The sequence below is a fragment of the Cebidichthys violaceus genome, unplaced genomic scaffold, assembly GCF_023349555.1.
Source record: "Cebidichthys violaceus isolate CVI_PGR_0920_01 unplaced genomic scaffold, fCebVio1.0.p SCAF_20, whole genome shotgun sequence".
Classification (NCBI taxonomy): Eukaryota; Metazoa; Chordata; class Actinopteri; order Perciformes; family Stichaeidae; genus Cebidichthys; species Cebidichthys violaceus.
In genome coordinates this window covers 8,546,729-8,566,672 of record NW_027176373.1, presented here as the reverse complement: position 1 = coordinate 8,566,672, position 19,944 = coordinate 8,546,729, and the positions used below count along the sequence as shown (strand labels likewise).

Below are 19,944 nucleotides of genomic sequence, written 5' to 3'. Positions count from 1 at the left end.
TGTATTGGCACTGGTACTGAGAATTTTTTAAAACTATGACTGACCCGAATCAACAGTGAGTTTAAACTACCGTGACTAAATGTAGAAACATTTTTGTATTTTAGTTTCGTAAACTCTTAAGGCCTTCTCTTCCAGGTACTCACAGCCTGCGTAGAGAGCATTTCGTTGATGGAGTGGTCGTACTGCTCGGCCAGGATGGCCAGCTTCCTGGTCTGCTCCTCTTTCAGCCTCTTGAGCACGGCCTTGTGATCAGACTTGGGCGTTGTCTCCAGCAGATGGTTTCTGAGGGCCTTGTACTGCCTGGTCTGGGTTTTACAAGTGTCCTGGAACTGCTTCTTAATCTGAAGCTCCTTAGACTAAAAGGGAAAATTAAAAATGTTGAGTAAAGGAGCTTGACCTCTGCAAGTCTTATATCAGTGAGAGTGAGGAGAGGGTCCGTTTCAAAAACAAAACAAAAAACTTTTACGAGTACGTACCTTGAGGCTCTTGGGCTGCTGTCGGACCTCCATGACATGCTTGCGCCTCAGCTCCCTCTCCCTCCTCTTATTGTATTCCAGCTGGTTGGTGAGCTCTGTCTGGTGCTGGGTCCGAATCAACTCTGCCCGCGCCCTCTGGATCGTCCCCAGGTGCCTGAACTCCAGCTCCTGCATCGACTCGTGATGTCTGAGCAGCATGGCGTGCTCGAGGTCCTTCTGTGTCTGCCGTTTGTTGAGCTCCTAAAACAAGAGGAGAAAATGCTGGTTGACAGCAATCAAATAAGTCAAATCAATCAAAAACAGTAGAGTGGGTGGTGGTGGCTGGTTCTCTCTGTGTGACCAAGTACCTCTCTGGCCAGATCCTGCTCCACGTTGTGTCTGGCGATGAGGATCCTGCGTTTGAACCGTCGACACTCTAGCTCCAGGTACTGCCTCTGTCTCCTCAGCAGGTTGGCCTCCTCCTCTGCCTGGGAATCAAGTTCTGTTAATGTCACAGATTCTGCAGACGGTGTGAATTCATTGCCAGGCCTCTGATTGGTCTTGGACTTGTCAAGTGTACATATTGTTTGAGAGTTCCTGACCTGGAAGTGCTGGATGTTCTCTTTCTGTTTGGACAGCCACTCCTGCTTCTCCTTCTTGGGAGTGGACTGGTTCTCGCTCAGTTCCTGCCACACAGGTGTTATTTTGTTTTATTTCAGTATGTCAGGGCATTGCCTTATTGATATTACAGACATTTACACAATTAATGTATTTCTCAACCAGCAGAAAATTAATCAGCGACTAATTTGCAATTGATTAATTGTTTAAATCCCTTTTTCAAACAAAAATGCAAAAAGTATAGTGGGTCCAGCAAACTCTTCACAAGAATATAGAAATAAACTATCTAAACCAAAAACATAGCCCCAAAACAAAAGAAAGATTATTTAGGTATACGCGTACAGTACATAGAGCAGAGCTGGTTCCAGGTGTTGACCACCTAAAGAAGTCCAAGTATATACTTCATTATCTATGTTTAGCTGATTTGGGTACACAGTAGTGGTCACCATGTAGTAATCATGTGGTGGAGATGTGTGCGGTTCAAGTGTGTTACCTCTTTGAGCTGTTCCTTGCGTAGTTTATACTCCCGCTTCTGTGATTCCAAGAAGCTGCTGAGCTCCTTCTTCTGCTGCACCTGGATGTGCTGCTGGAACTTCTTCTCATCATTGGCAAAAGTCTTCAGCTAAACCAAACACCAAAATTGAGTCGGAGACAAAAAAAAGCTTCAGTTGTAGGGACGTGCTTTAAAAACAGTTGAATATCACAGTATAAGTACGACCACTATATTTTTCCTTTGTCCACTTACATCTTTGTCCAGGGCCGCCTGGTGTTTTTTAAGCAGCTTCTCCATCTCCTGGGTGAAGTTGTTCCTCTGACTCTCTAGCTCTTTGTCCAGCCTCAGCCTGTGCTCATCCATCTCCCCTTTCAGCTTGTTCTCCAGGCCCATCAAGTGCTTCTGATGTTGCCGTCTCATGCGTTTGTATCCGGACATCTGCTCCCGCAGCTCCGAGTCCTGCTCGTGTTCCTGCATCTCACGGGTCACCTGCAGGATGTAGACGCAGGTAAGAATCAGCGCAGTCTCTTTGGCTTCATATTATTTGAAAAGGGTTATAAAATATAAAAATATGACATGGGGATGAAGACATCCAACTCAAGTGTGTAGGTATAACAGCAATATTAAAAGAGTTTGTTAAATGTGGAACATTTCTAATCATTTCGGGCCTTTTGTCAAATATCACACTAAATATCTGTCCCTTTCTCTTATACAGCCACTAATAAATGCAGTTAATAAGGGAGATGTATGGAGGAGTAAGCAAGTGTGTTCTCACGAGTGACGCTGTGCGTATGGTGGCAAAGTGCTCTCTGTTGCGGTAGTGCTTCCTCGGGGCCTGAGCTGGTGTTGGCTGGGGCTCAGAGGGTTCACTGCTGGCTGCCGGCTCCCCAGAGAAACTCTCCTCTTCTTCCTGAAGACGTAAGGCAGCAGAATTAACATATTATTTAGTTACTGTATTTCACAGATTCAAATTAAGCATTGGATAAGGCGAGAAAGAGATTGAGACAGAAGAGAAACAGAAAATATATTACAGCAGTTAAGTGCTCGGTGTTATACCGAAACGGTGTCTCAGACTGCTGTGAGAAAACTTCTCACTAACTTGAAAACAACATTCTACCAAAACATTGTTTATGAAGAAAAAAAATTGTGTGTGTGTTTTTTTTTGTTTCTGGTCATATCTTGGTGCTTGCAAGAAAGAGATTAAAAGAAGGACGGTCAAAACTGATGCAGCAGAGCCTGAGATATCCTGACTTTTAGTCCGGAGTATGGGTCAGAATCAACTCAAAACACTGGATCTTTATTTCCTGTATTAATTCCTAAATAGTACCTTTCATTAAACATTTATGTGTCCATGTCTTTTTAACTTGACATCCCCAATTTGCAATACAGGGTGTATGTCATAAATGAATGGCATACACGAAGCTCCCACTAGAGCCACAGACATTTTTATGAACTCATCTTCATGTGTAAAAAAAAAATCAGTGGAGTGCCCCTTTAATAAATTATGAATATACACCTATATACTTTCTCTAAAGAGGTGTGTGTCCGCGTGACTTTACCCACCGGTTTGAGGTGTATGACGGAGCTGTTGGACATGACTGTGTGGTCTCCCTCCATCAGGTCCAGCTCGCTGTGGCTGTCCTGGGCCGCTTCGTTCAGACTGTTTACAGAGCTGCTTTGGGAGCTGGCGCTGATGGACATGCTGGGAATGGACTGATTACTGCCGACACTGTTCACCGTTCCCGTTCGACCTCCGCCTGGCTCCAGCTCCTGGAGACAGAGAGACAGAGAGACAGAGAGACAGAGAGAGAGAGAGAGAGAGAGAGAGAGAGAGAGAGAGAGAGAGAGAGAGAGAGAGAGAGAGAGAGAGAGAGAGAGAGAGAGAGAGACATGCATAGAAACCAATGCATGCTTGGTTATTTTCTCAGCATGGTAAAATGTCATGAAAGTGGCAAATGTATTTCTGAGCTAAAAAAAACTGAAACAAATTGAAGTTACTAAACAAGCATCCACACACCTCGTCTCCATCGGGAGCTTCTGCGGTGGGTCCGTTGTGGGCCTCCTGAAGGAGGATCTTCTTCATCTTGCGGTACTGCAGGTTGTCCAGCTCTCGCACGGCATCCTTGGTCCTCTGAATAAGATCCATCAGCACGGAGTCTGGACGTTCACGCTGAAGAAACGCATGCTGGAGAGGAGGGTGACAGGGAAGAGACAGAGCATCATGAAAAGAAGAGTCGACGAGGAAGAAGAAGAAGAAGAAGAAGAAGAAGAAGAAGACTGTTCTCAACACTAAAAACATTACTGGAGTGACAGAGCTTATAAGGAGATCAATATGTAAACTTGTTTTTTTGCAATAAATTGCACAAATGTAATGGGTGAAAAATATCAAATATATCCCAAGAAGGAACTCTCCCAGTTAGCTCAGAGTGCTGAATTTGCTTTAAGCTTCAGTGATCTGGTCACAGCCCTGGATTTAATGATGTGGTGGATGGTTTTGCGCTGAAACTGCAGAAAGAAAAGTCTGTATTAAGGTAAGACAGCGTACACTGTTACTCCATGTGTATGGCTGTTTGTTTAACACTGCCAACATTTGTCAGGCTCTGTGATCAATGCAAACTGTGTAGTATGAAGAACTTCTTTTTAAGATTCACAATGTACTAGGAGGTTAAGTTGGGCCAGAAGTCCAACTAAAGAAAATCACATTGAGAAGCATTTAAAGAGTGTTTAACATTGAACATTGTAACACTTTGAATTTAGTTTAAGAACAAGTATTGTTTGGGAAGTTGACATTTAAAGAAGAAAGACACAGTGTGAAGTGCTTTCGTACCCCAAGGACAACTTCCATTAGTAAGAATGAGTCCATTAGCGGTCTAAGTGACAGCTGCTCAGTTACTTAACAGTGGATGCAGAAGTCGCATCTCTACAGTAATTACATCTGTGTTCTTTCCACAAAAGCAAGCTCTGTGTGTGTGTCTATGCATGTTCTGGTTGTGTGTGTGTGTGTGTGTGTGTGTGTGTGTGTGTGTGTGTGTGTGTGTGTGTGTGTGTGTGTGTGAAACTGGAAGTAGAGGATTAGTGAATCAAAATAGAAGCTTATGGGGGAGAGAACAGAGCACAAACATCAGAGAGAGATTCATCGCCAGAGGGCTTTGTCAATCTCCCATCTTAACACACTGACCCTGCTCTCTGTTTATGCGTTGTGTGTACAGTATGTGCGCGCACTTACCCCCAGCATGTCATCAGAGTGTGGTCTGTCCTGGGGGATTTTCTGAAGGCAAGAATCGATAAAGTTTCTAAAGTAATCCGTCCTGAAACAAAGACGACAAGATGTAGGGTAAGACACCGATACAGACAGCCTTTAACAAAAGTAAGCATCTCCATTTTATGCAAAAGGAACAACATATGAGTATATGCTCATACATATGTTTGTGGTGCGGCATGGCATCTCACCATTCACTGGCCTGCAGTGTGGGGCTCTCATTCTGCGCTATGTGGTATAAGGCACTCATTGCATTCATGTTAAACAAGGGAGGTTTCCTCTCCGCTGGAACAGAAATGACAAGTCAGTGTGTGTATTCCTTCTTATGAAATCACAGTTTTTTTTCAGATATGTAAGCATGCTATACAAATGGCATCTATTGCACTTCTGTCCATCCTGGGAGAAGGGTCCCTCCTTTTTTCCTGGGACAAAGGATGTCGCATGTGTACAGATTGTAAAGCCCTATGAGGCAAATTTGTAATTTATGATTTTGGGCGATACTAAATAAATATAATTGAATTTAATTAAAGTTTCAGAAGAAAAAAATGTTTTGCCCTTTTCAATTCCGGAGATAATAAACATGACTGATTTAACTGAACCTTAAATAAAAAACAAATCCATCAAACAAATCGTAGTCAGACAATGTAGTGACTGGCGTTAGTTCTTGCACTCAAAGACCTGTTAATCAACAGCAAATCATGTGTTTAGAACAGACAGTAGGTCATAATAAGTTGGTAACATTTGTATCACAGACAAATATACAGTAAGTATACACTTTCCATTTAAAAAGATAAAATACACACACTGTCACCTACCTAATTCTATACAGGTGATTCCTAAGGACCAGATATCGACCTTCCCATCATACTGGCCCTCGTCCATAGCTAGAATCACCTCTGGGGCCATCCTGCATGTAGTAGAGGAGAAAGATAAGTGAATGTGAGAAATAGAAAAAGGACAAAAAAAGTAGGTTAACAGTAAATTAAAAAAAAATAAAAAGAGAGAGAGAAGACTTTAACGGATACGCAGTCACGCTCACGTTTTATTTATAATTATATTAACCTGTAAACTAAAAAGGCGTTATCTAAGCACTTTCTCAGAAGCATAAGTAACTAAAAAAAGAAACACAATTCTCTGAAAATAGAGTTCATAATCCTGAAAATGATGTCTCAATCCTGAGCATACAACAACTACAGCAGCAGAGCATTTGGATACATCAGCAGGCCACTTTTAACTCGTGTGTGGATATGCAAATATAAGTAAATATTCTTTACAGTCTTGAAGTAGACTGTCAACATTTACCATTATATACATTATATATATTATATTGAATTCTTTCGGTTTACATTTACCAATATGGCGTTCCCACAAAGGAGTTGGCAGGTGAGGCAATGGAAGCAGAGCCAAAGTCTGCCAGTTTGACCAGCCCGGGCTCAGTCAGCAGAATGTTACCTGCCTTCACATCCCTGAGAGAGAGAAAAACATATACACGTGTCAAAGCAGGGAAATACATGGGAGATGTAGTGTTTACAGGTTTCTAAAAAAATATAAGTCATGTACAAAAGCATTCACCTGTGGATCATATTGTGGGAATGAAGGTAGGCCAGCCCCTGCAGAGCACCATGTGTAATGGCAGCAATCTCTACTTCCTGTAAAGGTTTTTTATGAACTGGAGGAGGAAAAACAGTTTGAGCAGGAATCAAAAGCTGCTGATGAAGACACATCAATGTCCGTGTTTCTTTGCTGCGGGCTCACACAGTCAGTCCTACAGTTCATCTCTTGTTGAAGGGTCAAATCTGTTTGACACACAAACACAAAAAAAACATGCAACACCTGCTCACCTTCTAGCAGATCTGAGGCTGAGCCGAGACAGTACTCCATCACCAGCTAGAAAGAAGAGATAAAGTCGTGAATAGCTATGTACGGACTCATAAAGGCTCTTACACATTGCAGAGTGAGATAATCGTCCAGTTGTCACCGACTGCTGTTAGCGGTTGACTTACCCATGCTGTGTGCTCACGGAGGTAACAACCTTTGTATTCTATACTGTTGGGGTGCCGGATCCTCTGCAGAAACTTCACCTCTTTTATAATGTCCTGCCATTTCTGTTGGGATAGAGAAGGGTCTTAAACATAAAACACGCCATGCATCGCTTGGCTTTATGCACTAGAGGTGACTGCATGTATGTATGTGTGTGTGTGTGTGTGTGTGTGTGTGTGTGTGTGTGTGTGTGCGCGCAGATGAGTGTCTTTCAGTGCAAATAGGAGAAAGGTGGTTCTCTTCACAGATTATGTTTAATCTGATTATAGCTAATCTGAAATCATGAGCGGTGTGAACTGTATGTGGGACGACAACCCTGAACGTGAGCGCACAAGAGTGACCTTTAGCTGTTTGACGTGGCTATTCATTAAAGACATTAGCAGTCACAATTTGTTTCAAATAGGAATGCAACAGTCGCCGGCTTCATGATAAACCATTGCATAATTCCCGACAGTTAGTATAACAATTTTAATCATTAAAACTGTGTTTGATTACCACAAGTTTTTTTTAAATGTATTTTTAAGGTGTTTTTTTAAACTAAAATGTGATATACAAGAAGCAATATTCTTTAAGGAATAACTCGTGCGTAGGTTGTGTGCTTAATGTTAGCAAGTGTGCGGTCAAGCAAGCGAGGGAGAGAGACATGGTGCTGATGAAGTTAACGTTAACGTTATAGCTGTGAATGTAGCAGTGCGTGTACAGTTTAAAGCTATTTGTTCGGTGAGTGAATGTCACAACTCCTCAAGACCCAAGCGAAGTTCCTGTGTCTCGCTTGCTATCTGCTGATTAAAGGATTAAAGTGAAGGTTAGCCCTGAAGTTAGCAACAACTTAACCTTAAAATGGACTGATCTTTAAGGTGGACCAGCCATTCTGAAACGAGGGTTGACTCTTGCTCTAGACTTCTCTGTATTTATGTTTATTGTTGGGCTCATTGCAATTACTCAATTGCAACACAGAAGATAGACAGTGTGCATATGTATCAGTGAGAGAATGATAATAATAATAATAATAATAATAATTGTATCAGTACTTTTAAAAATGTTTTCAGCACATTTTAACAATACCACAATAATACAAATAACCTGATAATTTTGGTCACAATAATCGGGATATGAAATTTTTATACCATTTCATATCTGGTTGCAAACATTAGCAAAAGATATACGTACTGTATATCAAGATCCTGTACTGTCAGAACGTGGCACAGAAGGTATAACCATAGACAGTATTTAAAAAGTAGACGTAGTCACCGTGACGTCAACCATTGGTTTGTGGACTGCCGTTTTGAAACCTCGAAATCTGAATTTTGGCCATCACCATCTTGGCTTATTGCAACCAGAAGGGACACAAGAGGGTGGAGCTAGATACAGTCGAACGCTAAATATGTTAATATGCTGAGTATATAAAATGTTATAGTTAACTTTTATGAACTGAAAATACACTGTTAAAGGGTTAAAGAGGGTGTAAGACAAAAACACAGACAACTCCCAGACCGGACAAAGCCATAGTAGCGACCTGTTAATCACAAGGTAGCTAAGCCCTAAAGCATAATCAGCTTTATGGTCTAATATACTCTAAATAAGACCACAATTTACTAAATGAACAGCATGCTGTATTGAAGAAGTCTTGAAACTAGCGTTTGAGACCATAAACTCATGTTTACCACGTTTACTTCGGTAACAAATCAAGATAGAAGTCTATTCTATACAATCAGACTTCTCTGGTCATTAGACAGAATGTAAGTTGTGGCCCGAGTACAACATAAAGAGTAGGTATATTTATGTGAGGTGTATTACAGCGCACAAAAGTCACAAAAAGTTTAGAATATGTATATAGTCAATGGTAAATAATTCAAAGTTGACACTGTAATGTGTGAATGTAATATACAAACATACATAATAAATAAAAACAATGTCTCACCTCATTAGACTGTTTGCCATTGTAGGACATCTTTTTAATTGCCACCACCTCATTTGTGCGTATATCCCGTGCCTTGGAAACAAAAAGTAAATTGTCAGTACACATTTCAAACATAACATACACTATATCTAACTCTCTCATCAAGGATGTCATTTTTCAAGACCTCTTGTACTTTTTGAACCACACTGTGTGCAGCGCTCAAGAGCAAGAGTCAGATCAGAAAAGCTAGTTTACTCCGCTGTACCGTGGTGCTATTAAATTTAATTTGCATTGGCAAAAAATACTTTATCTAAATTGTTTCTGTTCTATAATGAATTAGCTACACATTGAAGAATTTTGAGACAAACTCTGGCACATTGTAAGCCCACTGATGTACCTAAAGAAAATATAAGCGATACTTGACTCAGTTGCTATCTTTAATTGGCAAGTCAAGTAGCCTTGAGTTACTGTATCATTCACAGAAAGGAATACGGCAGCTAATGAAATATAGAGACACATTTGGATCATACAATTGACCACTTCAACTCCACCTGTGTAGAATCTGTCTTTACAGAATAAACATCTCTTGTATTCAACGGATCATGACCCTGATTAAAATCAGTCAGTGTGAAGATGAAGTTGCCGTACAAAGTAGACGGCTCCAAAGCTGCCATGGCCAATCTCTCGGAGGTCAGAGAAAAGCTTCTCTGGGTCGTCTTTGAAGAAAAGCTCGGCCACGTCCGGATCCTTCAGGCTCCCCGCCCTTACAGAGGAGGGCATCCTGGTTAATGTAGTCCCTTATCACCCACGCAAAGGGGATGGGGACTATCTGGGTGCTGAGCTACGCCAAAGCAGCTGAAGATTCATCTGCAGTAGTTGATGGGCCGAAGGAACCAGCACATGGGCACCTGGATAGACAGGAAGCAGAGAGCAAGAGACAGAGCTGTTAGACCAGATCAAACACCCCGATCCAGCACAGTATGAAGAAGAGTCCATTTGTTCAGTTGATGTGATGAAAAGTCAATGGTCATACTTTGAAAGGAGACAAGGAAACCTCAGCACAACTTTAAACTTGTAACTTTAAACTAAATCTAAAGCATGATTGACCCAAAGTCACATTTTATCAAAGCTTGATTTAATCATCAACTATTTAGATCATTGATTAATCGCTTTGAAGTTCTATTTTCTCCTCTATGACTGTAAACGTAATATGTTTGAGTTGTGTACCAAACAAGTAATTTGAAGACATCGTCTTGGGCTTTGGGAAACACTGAATCTACATTCTTCACCATTTTATAGACCAAAAAAAATTATTAGAAGATTAATTGACAATAAAAATAATTGTTAGTTGCAGCCCTAGTCTGATTTTCATCCATTCCAACCACAACACACAACAAAAACATGCTACAAAATGAAGCGAAAATAAAATGCTGTGACACATAAGTCTGAAAAAAAGGCATTGCAGGAATGGACAGTGAGGCTGCAGGCCTCCAGAACAACTCTCTCATTGGGTGGACCGGTGCCAGCCTGTCATATTTTATATGACCGTGCAAACAATTTGGCTACATACAAATATTAAAAAATGTATTCGGCTACATAATGTCCCCAGTTTTCCTTAAAGCACTTATAAATTCCCTTTGTATTGCATTTGAGAAGGGTTTTTTTGGAATGGAGAAATAATAAATGTAACGGGGTGGCATTCAACATCACACTGGCTGAAGACAGCGATATAAAGTTGCTTCAGAAAAGGTCACAGTCGCACCTTCAAGTGCTGACCCTAATATAATCTACTAATTGCAGAGTCATCGCACGTGCATCGGTTCAGATTGCTTTGGCAATTATTGCAGATATGTAAGCTACTGGAATGACTGGGCAATGCAAATATCCCAGCTCACGGATCGATTTCATGTCCACTGCTATGAGGGGGGCCGACAGTAATGAGGTCTGAGCTGCATCGGATGATCAATTAGAGGACCTGGGATCAAATTGTGTACTTTTGTAGACATTTTGCTCTAGTTAAGTCTAGTAACATGCATGTAGGATTATTATTGTGCATGAGCGTACATGTCACATACTCATAACTGAGTGTATGCATATTGTGTATCGTGTACCTAACATTATACTGCAAACTACTAAAACTATTTCCTTGGAATAAACTGTGGAAACACTAAAAACTGAGTTATACAAATGGGGATTATATTAGGTTCAATACAAATTAGCATGTCAACACCCAGTATACTGTGTTGTATAAGTGACACTGCGCTGATGTACATGTGATGCTTGTTTAATTAAAATGTTTTGATTGTACTTGTTGGGTCCCATCGGCATTATTAAGTTAATAATTACTGAAATCATGTCGAGGTTGTAGCTTTTAATGTATGTGTCTAACATCTATAATTTACCAACATTTATTTAACAGACCCTCATCACCCTTAGTTATCTGAGACACTTTTACATTTTGAGCATCTAAAGAGTAGAAAGGAAATACACAAGCACTCTCCTCTCCCCTCCTTTGTACCTTTCCTATCAAAAGACAACCACCAACACACAGCCTGAAAGAATTACTCCATCTTTTACAACCTCACCTCTTTGTCTCGTCTTCAGCCGGTCAGAAATTGGAAGTAACCCCCTCCACACCTAAACGCCACATGGATATTATTACAAAAACAACCAGTGGGGAAAAAGTAGTTGCCTCCTTCGGTCTATCTTTGGGTCTGCAGCCCTGCTAATCTAACCCGCTATAGTTATCAGTACAGCCTGGTAGCCTGCTCTACAAAAACCACACTGCTGGCTGATGTCACAAGGTTCGCCCTGCTAAAAAAGCTATCCAGCTGACAGAGAGGAAAAAAAACAAAAAAAATTGGTATACCAACACACACAGTCCTCAAGGACAACACATATCTTAGAGGAGAGAAGCTAGAAAACTGCTGCTGTGAGCAAACTTTAGTAACACGAGCAGAAATCTTGTCTTTTGGTGTTGAAAACAGAGAGACATTGTTTTTTTTGTCTAATTCTGTCACAATGCTTGCAGTGTTATAAGATAAGCATTGTAATGTATATTGTTTGGCTGCTACATGTGGACCAACAACACCAAACTTTGACTTTTTAAAAAGGTTGAAAAAAGCCTTACAAATCACAGTTTGAACTTTACATTTGCTTTCAGCACTGCCTTAATAGAAATGGCATCCAATCTGACTTAATGTTGGAAAATTATGAATTTTCAAGCAGGTCTTAATTAAGCACTGTGAATGAATATGCCAGATGTATAGACAGTCAAAGGAGAAGCAAGGAGGGCTGGCTTGCTTGACTTTCCCGAGAGACAAGAATTATAACGTTATTTTTAAATGACATTATGGATTTAAGCTATTAAGATAAACGGTACACATTCTAAAGAATTTGACATTTAATATACTAACTGTCAGAGAGACTTGATCGTAAATGTACAATGGGTTGAGGTTTTGGTCATTTTGTGTGAAAGGCAAAAAGGCTTAGAAGTAGAGTTGACAGTGAAAGATCACTGCTGTACTCTAAATGACTAACTTCCTAGCACAAACCATACTGACTAACTCACCCCACCCAAATCAGACTACTACTAACAACACTGATGATATACTAACAAAGCATGATCATCAGCAGCAACAAATCAATGTTTGTAATGCCGTCAAAGCTTTCTGTACTTTTTTTTTTTAAAGACTTTTCCCATCTAACATGTGATTGCACTTCCTCGTGAATATTTTTCTTGAATCAGCACGCATTGATTTCACTCATAACTGTGGACAATAATAAGACAGCCAGACACAGAATCATCCTTTAAAATGTGTCTCCTTAGTACAACTACCATGAATAGATGACTAAGCATTATTAACTGTATTCAAATGCCACAAAGTAGCATAAATATGTACACATAGCCCTATTGTGATAATTGTTTGACTGTTTTGATAATTATTGTTTCTGTTAAGACAATGATGGCCTGTCTTCACTATTTTTTTTAAACAATACCAGCTATGAATATTTAGTTTATAGGTTTAAATGAGTCACACTCATCAGCCAAGCACCTTTGCAGTGTCATAAAGAGTCATGATTTAAGAGATGAATGGCTTACTGATGAAAAAGAGAACTGTACTTAAGAGCATCTTGGTTCCTTCATTTGATTTCCTGATGAAACTGTATAATTCAATAAAACCAACAGGGGGAGGGAGGGATAACTCAAAAGCATAACCAATTAAAAAAATAAGTTACTAAAGAACAGCAGATTTTCTTAATGATGAACAGAAAAGGTGGCGTTGTTAAAAAAAATGGTGCTGTTTTATTGGCTGGTAATAGTAAGATAATATTGTAAAGTAAAAGAAAATATATTATAATATACAGTATACACTTCCTGGCCACTTTATTAGGTATGGGAAAGAGGATTGTTACCAGTGCTTCATTGTTTACTTAAAGAATAATTTAAATAGACAAGACTTGACTTAGGCTAAGTTGGACTGTGTGTACAGAGAGATATAATCAGGTATCGCGCACACACACACACACACACACACACACACACACACACACACACACACACACACACACACACACACACACACACACACACACACACACAACTAAGTCATAAGACTGAATCTGGAAGTGATGGGCTGGACTGCAAACCATGTGTGCACAAGCACACATTATCACAAAGAACAGTGTGTTCAAGAAATGCACTGAAAGTTGTTTTGCTTTACTGCTCGAGAAAATGGATTCCCTCTTTGTGTATTATGTGAATTGATTTCCTCTGCACTGTAAAATCACCAAGGAGCCTAATGAAGAGGCAGCCAATACACCAAGCTGAGTAGCAAGGCAGGTCACAGACAGGAAGAGAGGGAGAAAGAAATGGAGAGGGATGATAAATAATCAAATACTCTATTGATCCCCATAGTTGAATTCTCTTAGCTGCACAGAGTAGCAACCCTGCTATCTGCTGATTTATTCAAATGCAGAGAAATAAATGTAGATAGGAGAGATATACAAAAGAGTAATATAATTCATCCATCCCAGTTCCTGTATGATTTCACTTGTTAAAATCTATTACAACTACATAAAACCATTCAAGTTACACTCAGTAATGAGACTCAAATGTAATACTGATTTTCTTTGTCCCGGTTCTTATTTTGATTTACTACAATTATAGTTTTTAGTTTTAGTTATTTTGGCCTCTGTGCATACTGTACTTGATTGACGTCTCCCTAACTCTGGTTTTGCTGCACCTGCTGAGGCAAGACAACATGTCCCGTAATGATTCTTTTAATAAAAAAAAATTTAATTTAATTTTTTTTTTTTAAAAAAGGTACATGGAGTTGATCTCAGCAAAGCTTCAACCTTTAATGTCGACCTGAGAAGAAGATCCCATCAACCAGAATAACTGATATCACCTGTGTGGGTGTGCAGAGCATTTACACTGTGGAGACTCTCAGAAAATGCTACATATTTTCTGTCATACACATTTTCAAAAATGTCTTTCAGCAAGATGCTAAATGCTGAATTGCTAAATAATTCAAAATAGGAATGCAGAGAGCGGATACAGCTTATTAAACGATCATGTATCATCCAGATGTAACTGGTCCACATGAAATACTTCTTGTCTCTTGTTTTAAAATTGTAACAATGCAACGTTGTATTAACAATATCATTAAAATGTTTTTTATTAATAAAACATGTTGAGTTAAGGCATTAAATTACATATTGAGGGAGAAAAGACAGGTTTGATGCATCTCTGCTTTAAAGACAACCATTAAAAACACTGCAACATCACAGCTGTTCCTTCAGAGACAATGTTAACTTCATGACCTACATGTGCGCTGTTCTTAAAACTGCTTTACATGACACACTACATTTCTATCCCCCAAGACGGAGGGTGGGGTGTCCATGCTCCTGTTCCCCACACTGATTACAGAGTGTGGCTTTCACTGAGTGGAGGAAGTGAAAGCTCTCTAGCTACCCAACATCAACAACAACACATCCCAATTTGTGGTACTATAAAGATGATGGTGACAGAGGAGAGGAATGGAATGACCAAACACTAAGAGGATTTGACCCATCCCATTTCACTCACTGAGCTCCATTTACACTCTTCCTGTTGGAACACATGTCCCAAACATCAATAGCATACCAAGTTTCTTCTTAACAACAAACACTTGGGTAAAAACAAAAAAGAAAAGAGGACCATCTGCATGAGCCGCTGGCCCGGCCTTTGTAAACAAAGAGCGGATAACAAGACACACAGTTATTACTTCACTACATCTTTACACAGCAAAAAATTGTTGTTGCTATATTAATGCTCTGAATGTAAAATTTAGCACCTTTAATGTGCATCTTATAATTTCAGAAAATCATGCAGACCCTCATTATATGTCGTTTGTGTAACCCCTCCTCACTTGTCTTCTTTCTCCCAGTCTGACTCATCAAATACGTGATTGGTATCCAACTGTTCAGCAGCCTGCTTCAATCAAAGACCTTGAGCTGAAGCTTATTGACTCCTTTTAAGGAAGAGGACCATAACTTTATTATCTCACATTTTCTGAATTACCATGTCACTGAAGATGTCACACAGCAAAGACCTGAGGATAGACTGTCATTTGATTAGCAATGCTAATTTGTAGTTTTACAATCAGTAAGCTAAATAACTACCATACTATGGATTCATAACTGAGTGACATATTCCAAATCACAAAAAAATAAAGTTATGGTGGCAGTACTGCAGTGAATCATATTGTGGAAACAGCACTTGTTCTGCAGTGGCTGACTGTCACTGACTTGGATCTAGACTTTAGAGAGCAGGGCAGGCTTTGCTCCGGTGTCTAATCCATTTTTCCTGGGAGACACTTAAATCCATTATGCAGTGTGCCCATATTCAGCACCCCCTGATATAACACTGACACACAAGAATACACAACTTTGCATCGGCTTCTCATGCAATGAGGTGATCACGTTAATAACAGCTGCGTACCTCTCATCATCAGCCACCAGCAAGTCCTTGAAAGTAAAGACGGGGAACTGTTCCAGCCTGTAAATGCACTGTTGTTGTGACAAGCATGCAGAGGTATACGTGACCAATAGAAAAGTGTACAGATCCGCATATGTTACAGAGAACATAGGAAGACAGGGACAGGCAGCCTAGCAGACATCTGTGATAGCAGAGTCAGAGTACAAGTCTGTAGCTGCCATAGGCTGCATTAATAATGTGGCCAGTCTCTTCATCGCGATCTAAAGACACCAACAAAGATAGGTGGGCTGCTAATACTGCAGTGCTTATTGAACAATAAAACAGCAGTATATATTACACATACTACATAAAGCATGTGTAGGAGTTTGGGTATATCAGCCATCAAATCGTGGACATCACAAGTTGACAGATCACTCCCACAGATGATGGCACAGAGAAGTGTCTTGGTTAACGTTGGGTGAATGGTAAACTTGTGGTTCAATCACGCACTTGAAACCACATTAAAGGAGGTATGTTAAATCGTTGTGTTGTGCTGATCCACTGAGTCGTGAATAAGTTAAGCAGAAGAGTAACGTTAGCTTGCTGAGTGATAGCCAGTGTTACGCAATATCAACACAGAAAACTGAGGAATGCGACTCACGTCGGTGCACAACAACAGCCATCAGCTGCAGATGGATGCTCTCCTTGTCGCTGACACAATAATAATCACAATGACTTGTCAGACTAATGATGCTTGTAATCACGATGTCAGGACGTATACGTGCGACAGACATAGAAAGAGTCCTGATCAATGTCACCTACCGTCACACAGATATAGCTATACGAACAGGATGTGAATCATGATGATGAACAATCAAACTTCAGAAACAGAAACATCCAACAGCAGAGTTTCACTTAACGTGCAGCCACAGTGGACAAAAACAAACACGAGGGAGTGGCACTGCTTGCAACGATAGTTGCATAAAGCGGATTAGCAAGCTAACGTAGCTAGCTAACGCTTCTTAGGCAGAGCGATCATTACCGTTACTATTTACAATACACCACTCACAGTTTAGCGTTAGCTTGCCCTGCTCCCCGCACAATTATATATTTTGCTGATGTGCTATCCTGGCATTCAAAACAAACACCCGTATGCTAACAATGGATCACTGAAGACTAAAATGTGTCGATGCGACAGACTAATACAAGTTGTGACAGCAACTTTTGGTTAGCTGTCGAGTAGCTACCAATCTAGTGAGCTGACTAGCTCGCTAACCTATGTTTAAATCCACCGCAGCGTGTTGTTGAACCCATCATTAGCAGAAAGCTAAAGTTAGCGACCGACTCACCTGGTTAAAATGAATCCACATAGGTTGAGGCGGCTGATTAATCCAGTCACTCTGAACAGAGAATGTGGCTGACGCTAAAATCACAGACGAGGCGATGCAGTCAACAGAAATCTAAGTGTGAAATCGCAAGCTAATAAGTTAGCAATGCGAATTCGCTCATCTAACCACACAGTTGCCCTACCCAATAAATACGGCCACGCTGACGTCCAAGTCTAACGTTAGCTTAAATTGTGCACTTAAGCAATAACCGTTATCTTTGTCAAAAACACTGGTCGGCCGCAGGAATAATTACATCAACGTGAAGCAAGCTGCTCTAGCTAGTGACGACTGTCAAGCGTTAACTGTCACAACGGCAGGCAAGCTAGCGGCCAACCAGCTAGCTGCTAACGTTATGGCATTAGCTAGCAAAGTTTCTCACTTCAATAGGCAGTTCCTCTAAAAATGGCGGCGATGAGAATCACCTCCATTCCATCGTCAAGGAATCAATGAGCTAATGAATAGGAAAAGCCTAAAGTCGTAGCGGTACAGTCAGCTTTGACTTAGGCGAGAAGTACACGTGTGACAGGTCTGGAGTCTTGTTGATGCTGTCTAGCTGTATCCTGCAGGGAAAGTGTGGCCCCCTCCCTAATCCCACTGTTTGGTACTGCTGTGCCATCCGGCAAATGCAAGCATAGGTTTGTGGTCTGGATGGAGAGAACCATACACACATTGACTGTCAACAACGTGCATTTTATAGCAGGGGATAATTAACTATTGCACATTATCTCTCTCTGTGTTTGGCTTTATGCACTTTCAGTCACTGAGCTCCTAACCTGATTAACAGTTTCAGTCCTAATCTGGTGTCTACTATAAATAGCCTCTCATTTAACTAATGTTAAAAACTATTGTATGTATCCTAGAACAATGACAGATGTCAGGACTGGTTGTCCAGGGACCACATTGTGCAGTTCATCAGTCCTTGACCCTAGTATGATGAGAAGATTGGGTTTTGCATCAGAACACCATTTCTTCTAGTATAACAGTAATAGTGTGGTCAAAACAATACAGTCTAACTTTGTACTGACATTTAATTACAATACTATTAGATCCTCTGTGTGACCTGTCAACTTTCACTCTCTGAATCCTATGAAATCATGTGGTGTGTACAGTACCTTATAGTCCATGACCTGGCGTGATATGACTTGGTATTACATGGTTATATAATATGAAGTATGATTCAAGAATTAAGTGGGCATATGCCAGATTATGCAATACATAATTTCTGTTGGAGACCCCAGTCTCCAACAGTTTGGCAAATGACATAAATCCATTGGTGTGCTACATATGTTTCCATTTCAGGTACTTTCAGTTTTACATCATGTTATGATTATATCAGGGAAGCAAACATTTGTGTAGCTGAAGCCTTTGTTTATTCTATATACACAGAAACACATTTAATTAAGATGTTCCAGTTCTAGCATGAAAAACCACCTCTCATGTCACCATAGACGTGACACCACATCTCAAAGGATTACACAAGTAACTGCAATCTGCATGCAGAAAATATAGGATATATGCAATGTGCATGGCAGCAAAGAGGTTAAAGATGGGCATTCCACAACAGGCTGCAGGCTGAGAAACCAATCAGCTTACAGAGTGGAGCTCCGAGGGCTTTGATTGGTTGCTTGGTAGCTCTGTTGTCATGATGATGTGAATCGGGTCCTGTCTGTGTGGTCTGTATCCAGGCACAGAAGTACACTGAAGCAAATGATATGGATGGACAGGCTGCAGAACTTCCTGTCCCTGATATACACACATACAAGTGCATTAATCCCAGAGTATGGATGTTTTATTCAAACCAGAACTGAACATATTCTGCTTGTTTACAGATGTGACATGCTGAAGAAGCATCTTTCTCACATATGCTCTCTGAAGATACACGTTCACAAGTAACTGCTTGATATAGAAGAGTGAGTTAAATCATGGGAGTTTTAAATTTGATCATTTAAATTTGATCATTTATCAGCCTTAGAATAGACATCAGGACTGAACCAGAGCAGTTCAGTATTTTGAGGCATGTCTGGAAAATAATCATGGTCATTAAAAATGTTTCCCATAGGTGTCCTTAACCTATACATCACTCAGGTTTGTCTATTTTATCTGTTTATTAAGATATTCCCTGTATTGAAGTGCTATGCCCAAAACTCAATGCTGGCTCTTTGGTTCCATCACTCCAGCCTGTCACCTTCTACTACCACACGAGGGCATACATGTAAAGGTTTTGGAAAGTGATTAATATATACAGTATATTTCTCTGCAGATAATTTTGTTATTTCTTGTAATAACTTTGATTATCTGGGATTATCAATGGATTCTATTACATCTTATTGTGTCAAAATTTTTGCATTTACTAAATTTATCTTCGTATTCAGAAATCAATTTCTCACAAGCATCCGTCCAAAGTCGTTTGTTGTAATCTACATTTTCGTTCAATCTAAATGTATGAAAAAACAAGACCTTCACAAATCCTGTGATTCTAAAAAGTAATGAAAATGTTAAGTTTTGGTGATCTGGCTCTCTGTGTTACTACTTTAAGATAAAGTGTATGTGAATAATAAGAAGCAGCAGGTTGTCTTTTACTGCAGGCATTAGACAGGTCACAGAAGGAAATGTACAGGTGTAAATGCTAAAATAAATGATGGCTGAATTCCATTTATCTGCCTCAATGTCAGGGTCCTGGTATTGTGCACGCTGGTCGCTTACTAGGACACTTGAATATAACTCGGCATCATTAGTGTTATTCGTAACACCTGTGCCTGTCCTGTCGAGAAAAGTCAAAAATGTCTGCTGTGAAAAAGGCCTATTTCTCACAAAAATATCACAAAAAACA

At 40.1% G+C, this 19,944-nt stretch overlaps 1 protein-coding gene across 1 annotated transcript in view; it reads right to left on the bottom strand.

The window, feature by feature from the left end:
• Positions 1 to 17,692, bottom strand: part of taok1b (TAO kinase 1b) — a 19,779-nt gene extending 2,087 nt beyond the window's left edge. The window contains exons 1-19 of the mRNA XM_068716056.1: positions 17,076 to 17,692; positions 9,414 to 9,673; positions 8,787 to 8,858; positions 6,829 to 6,930; positions 6,667 to 6,712; positions 6,398 to 6,494; positions 6,178 to 6,291; positions 5,641 to 5,732; positions 5,017 to 5,110; positions 4,793 to 4,874; positions 3,584 to 3,751; positions 3,130 to 3,336; positions 2,342 to 2,476; positions 1,819 to 2,055; positions 1,567 to 1,695; positions 1,058 to 1,141; positions 824 to 943; positions 477 to 716; positions 144 to 356 (exon numbers count right to left, since the gene is read on the bottom strand). Coding sequence (XP_068572157.1) covers positions 144 to 356; positions 477 to 716; positions 824 to 943; positions 1,058 to 1,141; positions 1,567 to 1,695; positions 1,819 to 2,055; positions 2,342 to 2,476; positions 3,130 to 3,336; positions 3,584 to 3,751; positions 4,793 to 4,874; positions 5,017 to 5,110; positions 5,641 to 5,732; positions 6,178 to 6,291; positions 6,398 to 6,494; positions 6,667 to 6,712; positions 6,829 to 6,930; positions 8,787 to 8,858; positions 9,414 to 9,545 — 2,364 coding nt within the window. The 5' untranslated portion in view covers positions 9,546 to 9,673; positions 17,076 to 17,692. The remainder of the gene's footprint in view (positions 1 to 143; positions 357 to 476; positions 717 to 823; positions 944 to 1,057; positions 1,142 to 1,566; positions 1,696 to 1,818; positions 2,056 to 2,341; positions 2,477 to 3,129; positions 3,337 to 3,583; positions 3,752 to 4,792; positions 4,875 to 5,016; positions 5,111 to 5,640; positions 5,733 to 6,177; positions 6,292 to 6,397; positions 6,495 to 6,666; positions 6,713 to 6,828; positions 6,931 to 8,786; positions 8,859 to 9,413; positions 9,674 to 17,075) is intronic.
• Between the last annotated feature and the right edge of the window lie 2,252 nt (positions 17,693 to 19,944).